At 28.8% G+C, this 14,618-nt stretch overlaps 3 protein-coding genes and 1 non-coding gene across 4 annotated transcripts in view; 3 read left to right on the top strand and 1 right to left on the bottom strand.

Annotated features, from left to right (window-relative positions):
- Positions 1 to 14,618, bottom strand: part of LOC105250960 (centromere protein I) — a 156,209-nt gene that overhangs the window by 37,791 nt on the left and 103,800 nt on the right. The window contains exon 3 of the mRNA XM_025407534.1: positions 4,210 to 4,353. Within this exon, the coding sequence (XP_025263319.1) occupies positions 4,210 to 4,353 (144 nt within the window). The remainder of the gene's footprint in view (positions 1 to 4,209; positions 4,354 to 14,618) is intronic.
- LOC105250925 (protein PIH1D3) lies at positions 1,804 to 4,108 on the top strand. The gene is made up of 3 exons (XM_025407536.1): positions 1,804 to 1,955; positions 3,152 to 3,360; positions 3,883 to 4,108. Exons 1-3 carry the CDS (start codon positions 1,841 to 1,843, stop codon positions 4,012 to 4,014), a joined length of 456 nt encoding a protein of 151 aa, XP_025263321.1. The 5' UTR covers positions 1,804 to 1,840; the 3' UTR covers positions 4,015 to 4,108.
- Positions 4,327 to 14,618, top strand: part of LOC105250924 (serotriflin) — a 76,771-nt gene continuing 66,479 nt past the window's right edge. The window contains exon 1 of the mRNA XM_011257318.3: positions 4,327 to 4,361. The gene's annotated coding sequence lies outside the window, so the exon portion shown is untranslated. The remainder of the gene's footprint in view (positions 4,362 to 14,618) is intronic.
- On the top strand, positions 7,889 to 7,961 carry Trnat-ugu. The gene has a single exon. It is a non-coding gene; the product is annotated as a tRNA-Thr (tRNA).

Below are 14,618 nucleotides of genomic sequence, written 5' to 3'. Positions count from 1 at the left end.
ATGTGCTACAAAACGAGTTGTTTATTTAGAGACATCCTTTTTATATTCACTCCTATTATTATTTATTTATCTAATACTATCGTGAATGATTCAACTTATATCATTGTTATTTTGATTCGCGCTTATACGTATTTTTGTCTCTTATTAAATAAACAATCTACAATTCATATCAAGTTCGTAAGCATTGGCTAAGAAAATAATTTGAAAAGATGAAATGTAGATTGATCTTTAAAAGACATGGAGTATTTTAATATATTTTATTACATTTATTTTAATTTCTAAAAATGAAATAAATTTATGCATAAATTACATTTACAATAGTATATTGATGATCAATAGGTTTAATAATATTATATTATTATGAATATCAATTATGTGAATGTAAAATTTTGATTAAAAACAAATTTTTAAATATTTTAAATAATAAATTTACTTGATTAAAAACGAATAATTAAATTTAAATTCTATACAAGAATTAGTAAATTGTTAATTATTGTATCTCTTATACCGCACAACAATTGTATTGCATGATATTTTTCAAAAATTTCGAATTTTAAATAATTAAGATTTGATGAAATTAAATAATTAAAAAAAATTCAAATTAATATAAAAATATTAATTGAAAAATTCCAAAATTCACAAAAAAATACAATATATACAATAGCTTTAATTAGTATATAGATTCAAGACGATATAAAAAGATAATATTGTATTGTATTTTATACTAAATTAATACATTTCTCAATTCGACTATAATACAATATATTATTGTATTTTATACTAATTACAGTCCAATTAAAAAAAGTTGAAACACCTAATAAGAATAATAAAAAAAAATTGAGTTATTGATTTACTTGTATGAAATGAAGAAGAAATAATTTCTTACATATAAAGTGAAGTAAGTTTTTATTTTATTTATACGTAATTATTATTATATTTTTACATAATTTATTATTAATATTTTTACGTAACCGAGAGAAATCTATGAACGGATACAGTGGCATATATTTTGCGGAATGTTTACCTTAGTATGGATATAAACCAAACAATGATTTTATCAGCAGTCGAAAAATGATTGTAGCTACGTAGTTTCGCACAATTTATAATAATCATAGATGGCGATATTAAACGAAGGAAACAAGTTCCATAGAATCATCTTTTCTCTGTTCGAACGGATATTTCATAGAAAGTCGCAATTAATTCAATTATTGTTAACGCAACTGGATAAATTTGGTAAGTTTTAAATCGATTTATTTCAAAATCGCTTGTTTATTTTGAAGGACTGATTACTCGCAAGCGAAATAATTTATTCAAACTTAACCTTCTTTGTCAAAGACATCTCTCGTGATTTATATTTTCATACCAAACACCCGCGATAATGATTCTAATGCTTTCTTGTTTTTCCTATTCACTTATATATTTAATTTTCACCTCTTTTTTTATCTTTTATTAAACAGTTTTTGTTGTAGATTTTTTTGAACAAGTGACACTTGTCGCGAAATTTAATCGAAAAGTTCTATAATTTTTAATCTTTTATAATTGAAAAAGCTCTCTCTGCCTCTCTCTTTTCCTCTTTGATGGCAAATATATTGCAGTGAAATATCGGCAATTTTATTTCCCTCTTGTGACATGATAACAAATAAAATTTTATAGAGTTTTATGTTGAAGTAATAATAAACAGCTGTTTTATTCGTCGCGCGCGCGATATGTCAAGTGTGGAATTTATCGGTCAGGTCAGTTCAAATTGACCGCCTTTTATTGTCGGCAAACCGCGAATGCGTTGCCATAACGACGGCAGTTTGTTGTTACCTTCATAGTGAATTATTTGTCGCGCATCGCGATGGACGGGTGTTTCAGTCCGAGGGATTTACAAGCGTTGCAGAATTTAATTTGCCCATCCAAGGATGATTCCGACGTCGAGGACGATTTACCGCAAGCGGGCGCGAGAAAGTTAGGTATGTTTACGCTTACAAAACCGATTGATTATGAAAGTAAAGCGAAATTCGTTATTGCAAGCGCCAGCCAATTTTCCACGAGCAATTTCAAGCTGAGCTCGCTTCCGCTGAAATCTCATTGCATTTAATTTAATGTATTGTTCGGGATATTATTTCTGGCCGAGAGTAAAAGAGCTGCAATTATATGCGATATATTAATTAGCGTACAAAACTATAAATATAATAAATACGCAGGCGTGCATATTTCGTATATAAGGTGTCTCAAAATTATCCATGATATTCTCTTAGTAACTGATTCTCTGATCGATTTAGAAATAATTTTTCCTTAGTGAAAAAATCGATAAGCGATTAAAAAGATTTTTTGTTAAATATACTTTGAAAAATAAGCGATTAAAAGAATTTTTTGTTAAATATACTTGAAAAATTTAACAAAATTACATTTTTTAATTAATTTTAAATGGAGTTTATTTTAATAGAAATTTAATTTGAGGAATTTAGAATGATGGAAACAAATTAGAAAGTTAGAAAAAATCGTATCTCTCGATAATAAATAAAGAAAAGAATAGAAATTAATAATAATAAGAAATTAATAATAAATTAATAATAATAAGAGGATTTGCTAAAAACATCCGGAGATTTTGGGACACCTCATATTCACGTTATTTTGACATTCGACATTTATTCATATTTACGGATCTGAAATTTAGATTCGCAAAGAAGTAAAAATAAATAAATAAAAAGAAATAAAAAAATAAAATAAAGAGAAAATAGAATTTTTTAAATATTCTCATTTTAAGTAAATATTGCAAGATAAATGGCATTGACCGTATACATCATATTGATTGTAAATGAGTTTATACTATATGCGATTCTATTTTTTATTCATAAATTAGCATCATTATGGATAATAATACTTTATGGGAGAACACATGTAACATAGCAATTAACACAACTTATTGTATAAATGCTGTCAATAATTAATTCTGATAAGATTTGTTGCGTTGAGATACCACTACGTAACGCTATATGATTATAAATCATTATTATATATTCGTTTTAAATTACAGTTAAATAGTTTACACATGTGTGTTACGTTTCGAAGTAATATTCCATATTCTATATTATTCTACAATGAGTATTCCATATTCATAGGAAAATAGAATAATTAATGGAAAATGAAATATTTGAATTTTAAGGACCGGGCGATATTGGCGTCCCGAACGATCCTTCACAGGATCTTGCAGCGACAGGACCACATGCGCCGCTTAAAGGTGCCGGCGATGATATTTGGCATCCTTCGGAAGCGCATGATACTCGAAACACGCAGGATTATGACCCGAGACAGGTGCCCGAATACGAGATGAAATTCAAACAAGCAGTGACGGCGGAGGATGTTTATCTGGGAGTAAGTTTTACATTCCCTTTCTTTCTCTACAATATAAAGAGAATATATTTCGAATAAAATTAACAATATTACGCGTCTCGTAATTCGCATAGCATTCGCGTACACACTATAGTTTGTATTTTCATTATAGACTTAAAAATGCAAAAATGGAGTTATTCTATACCTATTTTTATTTATGTAATATTTTTTTTACTTTAAATGTTATCATATGATAAATATATACATATGATAAATATATACATAAAAATAAATTAAATATAAAACAAATAATCTTTATTTTTGATGAAATATGGAACTTAAAAATGGATTTGTAATTTTTTGGGGAAAATAAAATTAACTAAAAAGGGTAGACATATAATCAAAGAATGCGATAAAACAACATAGATATTTAAAACTACTCGATTATTTCTTCTCAAATCGAGAGGAGCTTTGTACGAAACTCGAATACAATTTACTCCGATCGACACGTTACGTGTAAATCGCACAGTAAGTGGCCTTGAAGACGAACGAATTGTTATTTAGATGAGCTTTAAAACGCCAAGTACGGCATCCTGCGAATGGCTGACGGTGCTGGTAAAATTGCCTCAGGAAACGCGGGAAAATGTGGAGCTCTCCGTAGAATCCGAAGCGATCGACGTGCGCAGCTCAAGGTGAGACGGAAGATTTATCGTTGTAAGTCGCGTGATAGAAAGAGAGCGAAACTCTCGTACGTCGCGTTGGAGTCCGATCTGGCGTGACTTCGACAGGCGTGCGCGTGCTTCTACTTTCTTTGACAATTTTACGAGAGGCCGTAAATCTATCTGCCCAACGTAAAACTAAGTCACAATTTCAGATATCGGCTACACCTACCTACACCGTATCCTGTGGATCCCAATGCGTCCTCTGCCAAGTGGCACAATGACACTTCTACTCTGGAAATCACCCTGAGGCTCGCGCGCGAACTGGATAACGTAAACTTTTGATTCTGCATAGTCTCTGGATCACCGCTTCGACCTATCAAAGTAAGTTAACGCGACTTTATTATCTCCTCGAGGATGCTTTAAATTGAGTGATTAAATTTTGATGACGGATTCTGTTCTAACATGCAAGTTTGAAATAAATTTCTCTAGCACAAATGCATTGCTCACGGAAGACAATTCTTTTTTTCATTTTGCAGTAAATGTATATATTTTTATTTGTTACTAGTTCTAAAATTAAAATGCATCTAACTACAGTAAATATCTTGATTTCAACAAAGAGCAAGATTTTCTTTTTTGTTTTTATGTGTCTGATTCTATGTTTAATTCTACGAAAAATCCTTTATTTTCGATTGCTTCTCTAATTAAAAAATATTGTTCTTAATATATCAGAAAATATAAGTTCAAAATATCTTGAAACATGTTCTAAAATTTTATTTTATTCTAGTTTCTTTTAAATTATGAAAACCACATGTGTGTGTTTAAGGTGTCAAGTATAGTATAAAGTATATACGAGTACATACGAGTATAAATTTTCTCATGAACTGTACTATCGTAAATATATACAGCTGTTATAAAAATATAAACACAGCTAAATTATTTTCGTGACACGTGATCTCCGTTATATGAACATGTTTTATAATGCAAGGAGGGAGATGGAAAAAGAGAAAGAAAGAGAAAGAGAGATGAGATCTCCCGGTTTATTGAGAGATAGTTTATCATAAATCCCGTTATATCCTGATAGATTTTTCTTGCAACTTCGCACCACATGGTAGCGAGTAATCGACAACAAAATTGTATTTGCATTTTGTGTAATGCCGCGTCCTTGATTATACTATGCTTGTGCGCTCGTTACGCGATGTTAATTTCCCTGCAAATGGCAAATTACACCTATAATCGTCGCGGATCGTTCATTATGCGCTAGCAATTATATCGTCGTTCCATCGCAAGAAAAACAGTAATATTGACAATGCAGAATATAGAGAAAATAGGATTGGTTGGATCAATCGTTGTAAGATAATGTCGTTTAAACTATAATACTTGACGAGATATTTCCGAGAGTCTCATAACAAAGTTATTTTACAAAGTAGCGTAAGAGAATATGCTTTTTTATTTTTCTCAAGAAGGAGAAAGAATTTTCACTTAATTCTACATATTTCCTAAGTATTATGATTTTGACTTATTCTAGGATGAAAGATGTTATTTGCATTAACAATTTACATTAACAATTAATTAATTAATTAAATCAGACAAAATGCACTTTTAATTTCTTTTTTTCGAATATATCTAAAATATTACACTTTCAACAACGGAATTATTTGCATCATATTTCAGTTTCAAGTGTTTGTTTCTATAAATGAAAATTTGTAACGAGAGATCGAGAAGAAACTTACATGTAGTTGAGAAATACATAGTATATGTGTGGAAGCCAATATCTTGTATTAAACCCGATTATTGATTTCTCGGATTCCGAATACACATTTGTTTTTTTATTTCGCAATATGCGCTACAATATTAGATATTACGTTGCAATATAAACATTATGAATTGTGAGTTATACTGTACAACACATTTGATATAATGTATGTGTTGATAACAGATAAATTCTGTTATCTGATCGTGATAGTAATGATAAGAGATACTTTGATAAGCTTGAGCTTCAAAATGCAAAGCAGTGTAGCCAAAGGGCAAGATTACGAGAATATAATACGTGCTTTATAATGTGAATAAACGAACGCTTTCCCACGGTTTTTTCTATAAGAGCATTTTGTTTCGCCTTTCATCTTTTCTTTTCTTTTCTTTTTCATAGAACATAAATTTACAGAATGAATTAAAATAATTGCATTTTCTCGCGCTGCTCTTTTAAAAAATACATTGTTTTACATATACACCATTTGATATCAAATTAAAGCGCTTTGTGCACGATTTTCGCGAATCGATGAACAGCACAGTCCGCTGCTAATTAGTCTTGTCAGAACTTAATTAGTCCTTGATCATTCGTTAGCTTCTTGCCTTCGCTTTAATTTCCGGTGGCTAAAGTTTTTAATTTCAGAACAACGAACTTAGTCATTATTATCGAATAATATTCCATTTCATTAATTTTTTTTTGCAGAGAGAATTCTTCAATAGACACATTTTCTTAGGCGTAAAAAATTGCAGTTAGAAATTATCCTGCAAATTGCACGCAGTGTTTTTTTGCGTCTAAAAATTTTCTCTTATGTAAGAAACCGGAAGATAATCTCCAATAAATTATTTCTCGTTTTTTTATTGCATTTCAAGGGAGAGCTAAATTTATGAAAATAACGTTTAATAAAATAATAATATTTAAAAATAATATTTAAAAATAATAGCATCAATGAAGAGACTTTTATAAATTTAAACCAAGCGAGACCGATGCGAAATTTTACTTTGTGCTTGTCTAAAGTTTACACGAGTATTGTAAAGTCGGTGTAAAATATGCGCTGCAATGATTTTACAAGTATGAGCGAGCTTTTCTGCCATGCTTGCCGCTATGCAAGGATGTATTTACTTAGGAGAAGGGAAAGGTTACAACAGCTCGTTTGCACGGAACCAGCTACATTATGGTAGACTGGATATGACGTTCTTCACGGACTTCCTCTGCTATTCATTGAGTAGCTACGGTTCATCCGGCGCGGAAAACCAGCGATAGAAGTTATTTTTTATGAGCAAAGTTATATTGCGTATTTGTTATTATTATAAATATCCAAGAAAAAACCTTTTTTTAATGACTAATAACATAGTGGTGACTGATATGCGCTGGGCTTTTAAAATTATTACTATTTTTCTTTGTGCAAAATTGTAAAAAATAGGAAAAACTAGATATTTATTAAAAATATCGTAACTGCAAAGTAAACGCATGATTTTAATCATAAAATGCGACATGTCAGCAAATTTGATTTTTACAACAAAAATATGGAATATTGAAGTAAAATATATTAGAGACATTAATGAAAAAGATTAAAAGTATTGAGAGATACATTAATGAATCGTTTCAGAAAAACTTGAATTATTATAAAATACTGTATTATAAAATAAATACTGTTCTTGTTTTAAAACTTACACGAGCATTATAAAATATTATATTATAAGTTAAAATCTTTGCTATATGAATAAATCTTGCTATTTTTTTTAAATAGATAAATAATATTTTCTCAGCCGCGATATATTTTACATTCTTTGAAGGAAACAATATTTAAAAATAATAAATATTGTCTTAATGTTAATATAATTTTATGTATATGTATATTTTTATTTATTATTTATTAACAAGATTTAAAAGGCAAACAAAATTTAAAATTATTAAAATATGTGAAAAGTAAAGTGTAGATTGGAGTGTAAAGTGGAGATATAGGTATACATATATATATTTGATCTATTTTAAATACTTTTTTATATAAGAATTATTTTTATTTTCTTAAATTTAATACTCTGTTATATGAAATAAAATAAGGCAGCACACCCATTATTAAAATAATCTTTTTATCGCATTAAATAATGCATTAAATATGATTAAATCAGTATCTTTCAGTATATTGAAAGAGACGACAGAAGCCTCCATAGCTCAGGGGTTAGAGCACTGGTCTTGTAAACCAGGGGTCGAGAGTTCAAATCTCTCTGGGGGCAGATTTTTTTTTTACTATATTTTTATGTTTTTATATTCACTTTTTGATAAGCTTTTTGAAATAAGTTTTCATATTCTCTCCTTTCATTTTGTATTTTATTTATATATATATATATATATATATATATATATATATATATATATTTGTGTGTGTGTTATATATATGTATTATATATTTGTAATATATATATTTAAAACAAAATTTCTTATATGGAATATATGCATTGAAATCTTATTATATATTTATATCACTTATTCTCTATTTTCAAGTTTTTTAAAGAAAAACTTAAACAAATATTATTTATATATACTAGCAATACTTTTTTTGTGTATATTTAGATATAACTTATTTAATTAAATAATACTTTAAAACATTAATAACAATTCAGTAATAATGCAAGATTATTTATAAAATAAATATGATATTATAAAGCACTCTATGGTACATATATATTCGAGATTTTCCATTTATATATATATATGTGTGTGTGCATGCGCGCGCGCGCGCACGCACACACACACACACACACACACACATATATATTAATTTATATGTAGAACTTTATTATATAACACATTAAAAATTTAATATAATGTCATAAAATTATCGTATACTTCATATGTATACACACACACATATATATATCTTTTATATTAAGATTATCTGTAATCTAAAGACTTAACATTTTTTTTATAATTAAAATGTATTTTTAACACGATTAACACAATTTCTACGGAGTTTAATTAAAGCGGGAGGAGTTCGTTTCTAATCTGTTAGTCAGTTCATAAAACAAGGTTTCTTTATCGACTTAAGGAATTGCCACGCGGTGTCGACGTCATCGCTTATTAAGAAACTTTAGTGTTCACTTCCGTGAGTTATATCGTTTGCGTAGTAGTGTTTTAATATACATATATGTACAGAATGTAGTAAAGGTTGCGAGAACGTATTTTTCTTCACTTACAAATTCTTTATTCTTTGATTTTCCATACACAATAGTTATAATTTCTTAGCAAAAATATTTTAATTATATTTTGCAATTATTTTGCAGCTTTTCGCAGATTTTTACGATGAAATAAAAGAAAAACTAATAAAATCATTAAATTAAATTCAGGAAATTAAATTGTATTAAATTTTACTAAATACTAAATTCAGTAAATTAAATTTTACAAATACAAATACATAATAAAAGTTTATTTTTAAATTAGCTTTCCAAACAATTTTTAATAGAATTTCAAGTGGAAATTTAAATACTAAAATATTTTATATTAAAAAATTGCGATAAATGATAATCGTTAATGAAATTGCTTTCCTAAGAAAGACTTTCTTATAAAATCGTCGAAATATTTATAATTTAGGATAAGGAGTAAGGAGTAAGGAGTAAACGAGTTTTTATATATTCTTTATAGATATAAGAAGAGTATGAGTTGATCAACTCTGCGGAGTACGTAAGGAGTATTATATTTTCTAAAAGTTTCCCAATTTAGTATCGAGCTATTACGGTTATCAAGTGCCCTCGAGTCTTTCGGTCAACAACAAACCGGTAATATATACGGTATTGTTCTAAAACCTGGAATTTGCATAAGATTGTTTCAACAAATTTTCACATGAATGTTGTAGATTCTTCTTATATTTAAAAGAAATCGCAAGGTTAATGGATCGAGTTCTTTTTAATTAGTTTACAATATAATAAAACGTATTCTGTAGATTATTTTTCCTACAATTGCAGAGTTACAATTGTAGAATTATAATAATAAGTTTATAATATATTAATAATAATTTCTCGTTTTGCCTTTCGTTTTGATTCCAATGGAAATTTTACAAAAGAGAATAAATATTGGAAAGAACGGAATAAAAGCGGTGCAGTATTACGAAATTTGTATGTAGTATAGCTTCGCATCTCCATGATAAATTCCCAAGATGCGTCGGGAGTGGCGTATTACATTCGGGCCGATTATTTTTCCATTTCCATCATGTGGGCAACGTTAGCCATTCTCTTGCATTTGCGTCCGGAATATCGCGCATTCAAGAAACGGAGGGGAAAAGCCATAATGGCTCTTGCCTCTTCCTTTCCCATAACGCCATTCCGAAAAATTTCAACGGATCCCGTACACAGAAGTTTCGCGATAGCTGTCTGTATGCGTCGTATGAAATGTACTCGGCTAGAAACGAAATTGAAAAGCCCATAAGCCTGCCGAGTACTGGGTGAGCCGATACGATATCCGGATATTCGCGCCGATATCGAGGACGGAATTTATTTGACGCCGTAAGATGAGACAGAAACGGGCGAACTCGCTCTGTAACAGGCTGTGTTCTATTTTTTGCGAGGGAATATACGCAGCCTCGTTGCAGTCGTCTTGATACTCGATAAAAAATTTGGAAGCTTTTGTATTTCGAAACTTTCGATAATGCGAATTTTACGAACTTTTGCAAACTATATATTTTGCATCTCATTAGAGATGATAGTTAATCTTTAATTTTTGAAGCTACTTTAACTGTTTCAATAACAAATCAAATGATTGAAATGCAAAAGCGAGAGAATATTTTTATATTCATATATATTGAAACTCTCGTGATAGCTATATTGCATATTCATATATCAGGCCGAGAAATTATGATTTTTTTGTGCGCCATATGTCGAAATAAAATAGTCTTTTTTTGCCGCATATTCGTGCTCGATCGAATAGATTGGTAAAATATAGCGGAGATTCCCTTTCAATGACAAATGGTAGGAAAATTTAATCTACACGTGTCTTACGTTTCTATGCGAAACGGATAGTTGATTAAGATTTATAGCTATCTATTAATTCATGGACCGAGAAAATAGCGAGTACATTTCATAGGTGGAATACATATGGTATGTAGGAAAAAAGTTATTTATTTTGACATATACTGCAAAAATAAATCGCGTATATTTTTTTCTCGTTTCTGACGTCATAAACCAAGCCCAGTTGCAGTGTCGGATCAGAGGCCTTATAAATATTAGAGCCTGTTAAATATTAGTTAAAATATATAGACTTGCATTTTGCATTTTTTGAATTATGTGTTTATTATTATAAAAGGAAAGAGATTTATATTTTTATTATATATATAATTTATCTTAAATAATTTATAGTTATTCGTTGCTTGCGTGTTATTTTATGAAAACAAATTTGAAACAATTTTCTGTATTTTACAATTCAAACATCTGTGCGCTTTTATATTTTTTGGAAAATTACTTTTTGTCGATCATATTAAAAAAAGATGATTGGAACTGGAATGATAGAAGCTTATTGCACTTTGAAGAAACATCGTATAAATATAATATAGCTTAAATTAAAGCTTATATTAAATTCGGGAATAATATCTTGGATGATTTACGAAAAGGATATTGGAGCACTTAAGACGTATTTTGTTAACATTTAATTAGCACGAAACAAGTAGTGTTTCGCTTTAATTTCAAATACGAAGTTGCAGAATATATCTTAACGCCAAATGTAAATAAGCAGTCGCAAAATGCAAATCAAGGATAAAGAGAGGAAGAACTGGACAAAAGTAGTTAGAGCATCAGTCTGATCCTTTTCTCTACGTCTCTAGAGTAGATTGAATAATCTGAATAAACCGCACGCGTCGAGTGGATTTATTGTAGACGAAAATATTAATCTTAGTTATTTAAATAGAAAATATCTAAAATTAGAATTCTAAATTATATATTCGTAATTCTGAATTGAGAAAAACTCAGCAATATGATTTAACTATAAAACAAAACATATAATAAATGTGTTAGATCGGCGTATCGAATATATGAAATATATAGTAAAATTAATAAAATTTCTCATACATATAGTATTTCTAATACATATCAAAATTAAAATTTTCTTCTCCCTTTCTTTCTCTTTTCAAATTAGATCTGTGTGTTTTTCACAATTTTTCAGGAAATAAGAATTTATGAAATTTATGTTTTACCGTAAAAAATTTTAAAGTATAAGTTTTTACATATACAACTTTGCATATACAATGTTTATATTTGCATATATTGTGTTACACAATAATTTGTAACCTTGGATTGCACGCTGCTGGCTGTCAGTACGCTACATTCTTGCAATCTTAATTAACGAGTCTTCATCTTTAATTGTCTTATCATATCTTAGATTAAAGATAACTTCAAATAAAGATTGCACAATACGTCCTACTTAATATCGCACGAAATGCTTTTAAACTTTATTTCTGCATCTCGGTTTATATTTTGCTTCCGTGTTTTTCCTCTAATTACTTCTTAATGTCTGCGCTCTTGTATAATCTTCTTATTTAAAAAATCAGCTTTAATTTCTCTCGCGAGAGAATCTGTAATTGAAAGAATGTGTAATTTCATATTTGGAGAGGCTTGCATTAATAATTTCTTGCATTATTTGGATAAAATTTCTAAACTTTTAATGAAAATACAGTCGCGCACATTTTTTTGTGCCACACAGTTTTCCGGTTTGTTATTCGGAAGAAAAGGGTAAGGATTCCTCGGATCAAGATCGCAGAACCACGCGTGCGGAACAATTTTTATCCTCGGATGGTGCATTAGGTTCGAACGAGGGGCGTTTGTTGATTTTTCTCGTCGAACAAGACGACGATTTGTCCGCAAACATTTGGTTTCCCAAAACTCGGCCTCGCTCGTATCAGACTGTCCGCATTTTTCTCGTCGTTCTATTCTTTCTTTCAAAAACGATTAAATTAAATAATTTCTTCATATGTATATAACACATATGCATATAAACGTATATGGTCATCCTACCTATACATATAGGATATTCATAAGAGTCGAGACCAAATTTATACAATGTGTTATTGGAGTCGAGTAGATGAGAAAAGTTTTTTTATAAACTTATGTCCAAAAATGTTTTATTAAAGAGTTATAAGAGCTCAAAAATGAGCGAGTAAAATTGTTCTTATAATATAAACATAGATTTAACTTTTAAACTTTTTTTTTATTCAACTCTATCAACGCATTGTATAAATTTAAATTTCTTGATTTTTATAGATACGCTGTATGCATATGTGTACACACAAATAATAATTAAATACGAAAAAAAATTCGGCAGGAAAACTTAAAGGTTTCGTACATTTTAAGTTATTTTTTTCCATGACTTTTTAGATAAAACAAATTTATTGAGGCATATATAATGGTATTTCGTTTTGCGCTCGATTCTATTTTATCTCGGAATTGTGGTTTAATTGGACTTCTATTCAGAATAATTTCTGAAAATTCAAAACTAATTTTATATATATATATATATATATATATATATATATATATATACGTAGTGATTAAATATTAAAGATTAATTGAAAAACTTTGCTAAAAATGTAATAGATTTTTCACAGTTTTATAATATAAATTATTTTATTTCAAATAATTTGTATTTTCTCAGGAATATGTAGATTTATTTATAACTGTAAAATTTATTACTGTAAAACAAATATATAATATATATTTTATAAAAGTTCGATCGAAAATAGTACTAATTTAACTTGTTACTTAAAATGATTTAGACAAACAAAGAAACAAACAAAAATGATAATCATAATAAATGCTCAATTGTTTCAAACAATCGCTAATATCACAATAATATTAGAATAAATGATATTTTAAAAGTGAGATGAGATACCAAATTGAATTGGAAAAAATTTAAGTTTGAGTATCTTTTTTCCAAATTTATATTTTGTTAATTTCACAACATTATATATTGTTTTGAAACATTCTGTATTGTCGAAGAATACAAGCAACGAATTGAGGACGAGTTCTGTTCTACGGTTACTTTGACACGAAGTAACGTGGTTTCGCGAGGATGCGTTTGCCTTCTTGGCCCAGTTTGCCGAAGAATATAAAGGCACTTGTGCAGCGTGTTGCTACTGATACACGGCAGGAAATTGCAGCGAGCTTCGATATATACGGTGTCATTTATAACCGGGGAATAAGCGTCGAAGCCGCGACGGTTGAGTCGTCGCGATGCGGTTTAATGACCGATCTGGCGCACTTCATTTCCGCGCTTCAATTTGTACTTGAATTCAAATAATGTGAGAGCGATGTTATGATAAATTGTATTTCAATCATGTATCATTGAACTCAAAAATGAAACACAAGTCCTCCATTAGTTTTCGAAAAATTATCTTTTATGAAGTAAATCGAGAAAAAGTATTTTTTTTTTAATTTTATGTATTAATTTATCAAAGGCTTTTTCATGATTTTTTAAAACCTTACTTTATCTCTCCGTATATTTATTTCATAATTAATGAATATTTTTCATATAAAAATATACAGAGAAAAGTAGTTGAGATTTTTATTTCTGATACACATATAGCTTTTGTTATTACAAAGTTTTAAATTTTCCAATATTTATACGATAAAAATTGCAGAATAATGGTTTTGTTATTTTTAATTAAATGTATTGTGCTTTTATGTTTTAAAGGATTATACATTAATTTGGGAAATAATGATTTATTTTATATTGTATATTTTATCTACGCTGTAAATCGTTCCAATAATTTATATCTCACATATAGTTATAGTATAATAAAGGGATTAATGTTCATATAATTTATATAAACGCAGCAAGCAATGTTGGTTATTTACACGTATGCGAAATAATTTTTTGCTGTATTTTTATAAAGTTTAATGAATTAGCGGTTTATG

This window comes from Camponotus floridanus, unplaced genomic scaffold, assembly GCF_003227725.1.
Source record: "Camponotus floridanus strain SB8 unplaced genomic scaffold, Cflo_v7.5 scaffold18, whole genome shotgun sequence".
Classification (NCBI taxonomy): Eukaryota; Metazoa; Arthropoda; class Insecta; order Hymenoptera; family Formicidae; genus Camponotus; species Camponotus floridanus.
This window is presented reverse-complemented; position numbering and strand designations above follow the sequence as displayed.

Excerpts from the sequence above, each read along its gene's own strand:
- LOC105250925 (XM_025407536.1), top strand. The coding sequence starts at position 1,841 with ATGGACGGGTGTTTCAGTCCGAGGGATTTACAAGCGTTGCAGAATTTA. Across the intron at positions 1,956-3,151 it reads AGCGGGCGCGAGAAAGTTAG|GACCGGGCGATATTGGCGTC; the intron begins GTATGTTTACGC and ends TTGAATTTTAAG. Across the intron at positions 3,361-3,882 it reads CGGAGGATGTTTATCTGGGA|ATGAGCTTTAAAACGCCAAG; the intron begins GTAAGTTTTACA and ends ATTGTTATTTAG.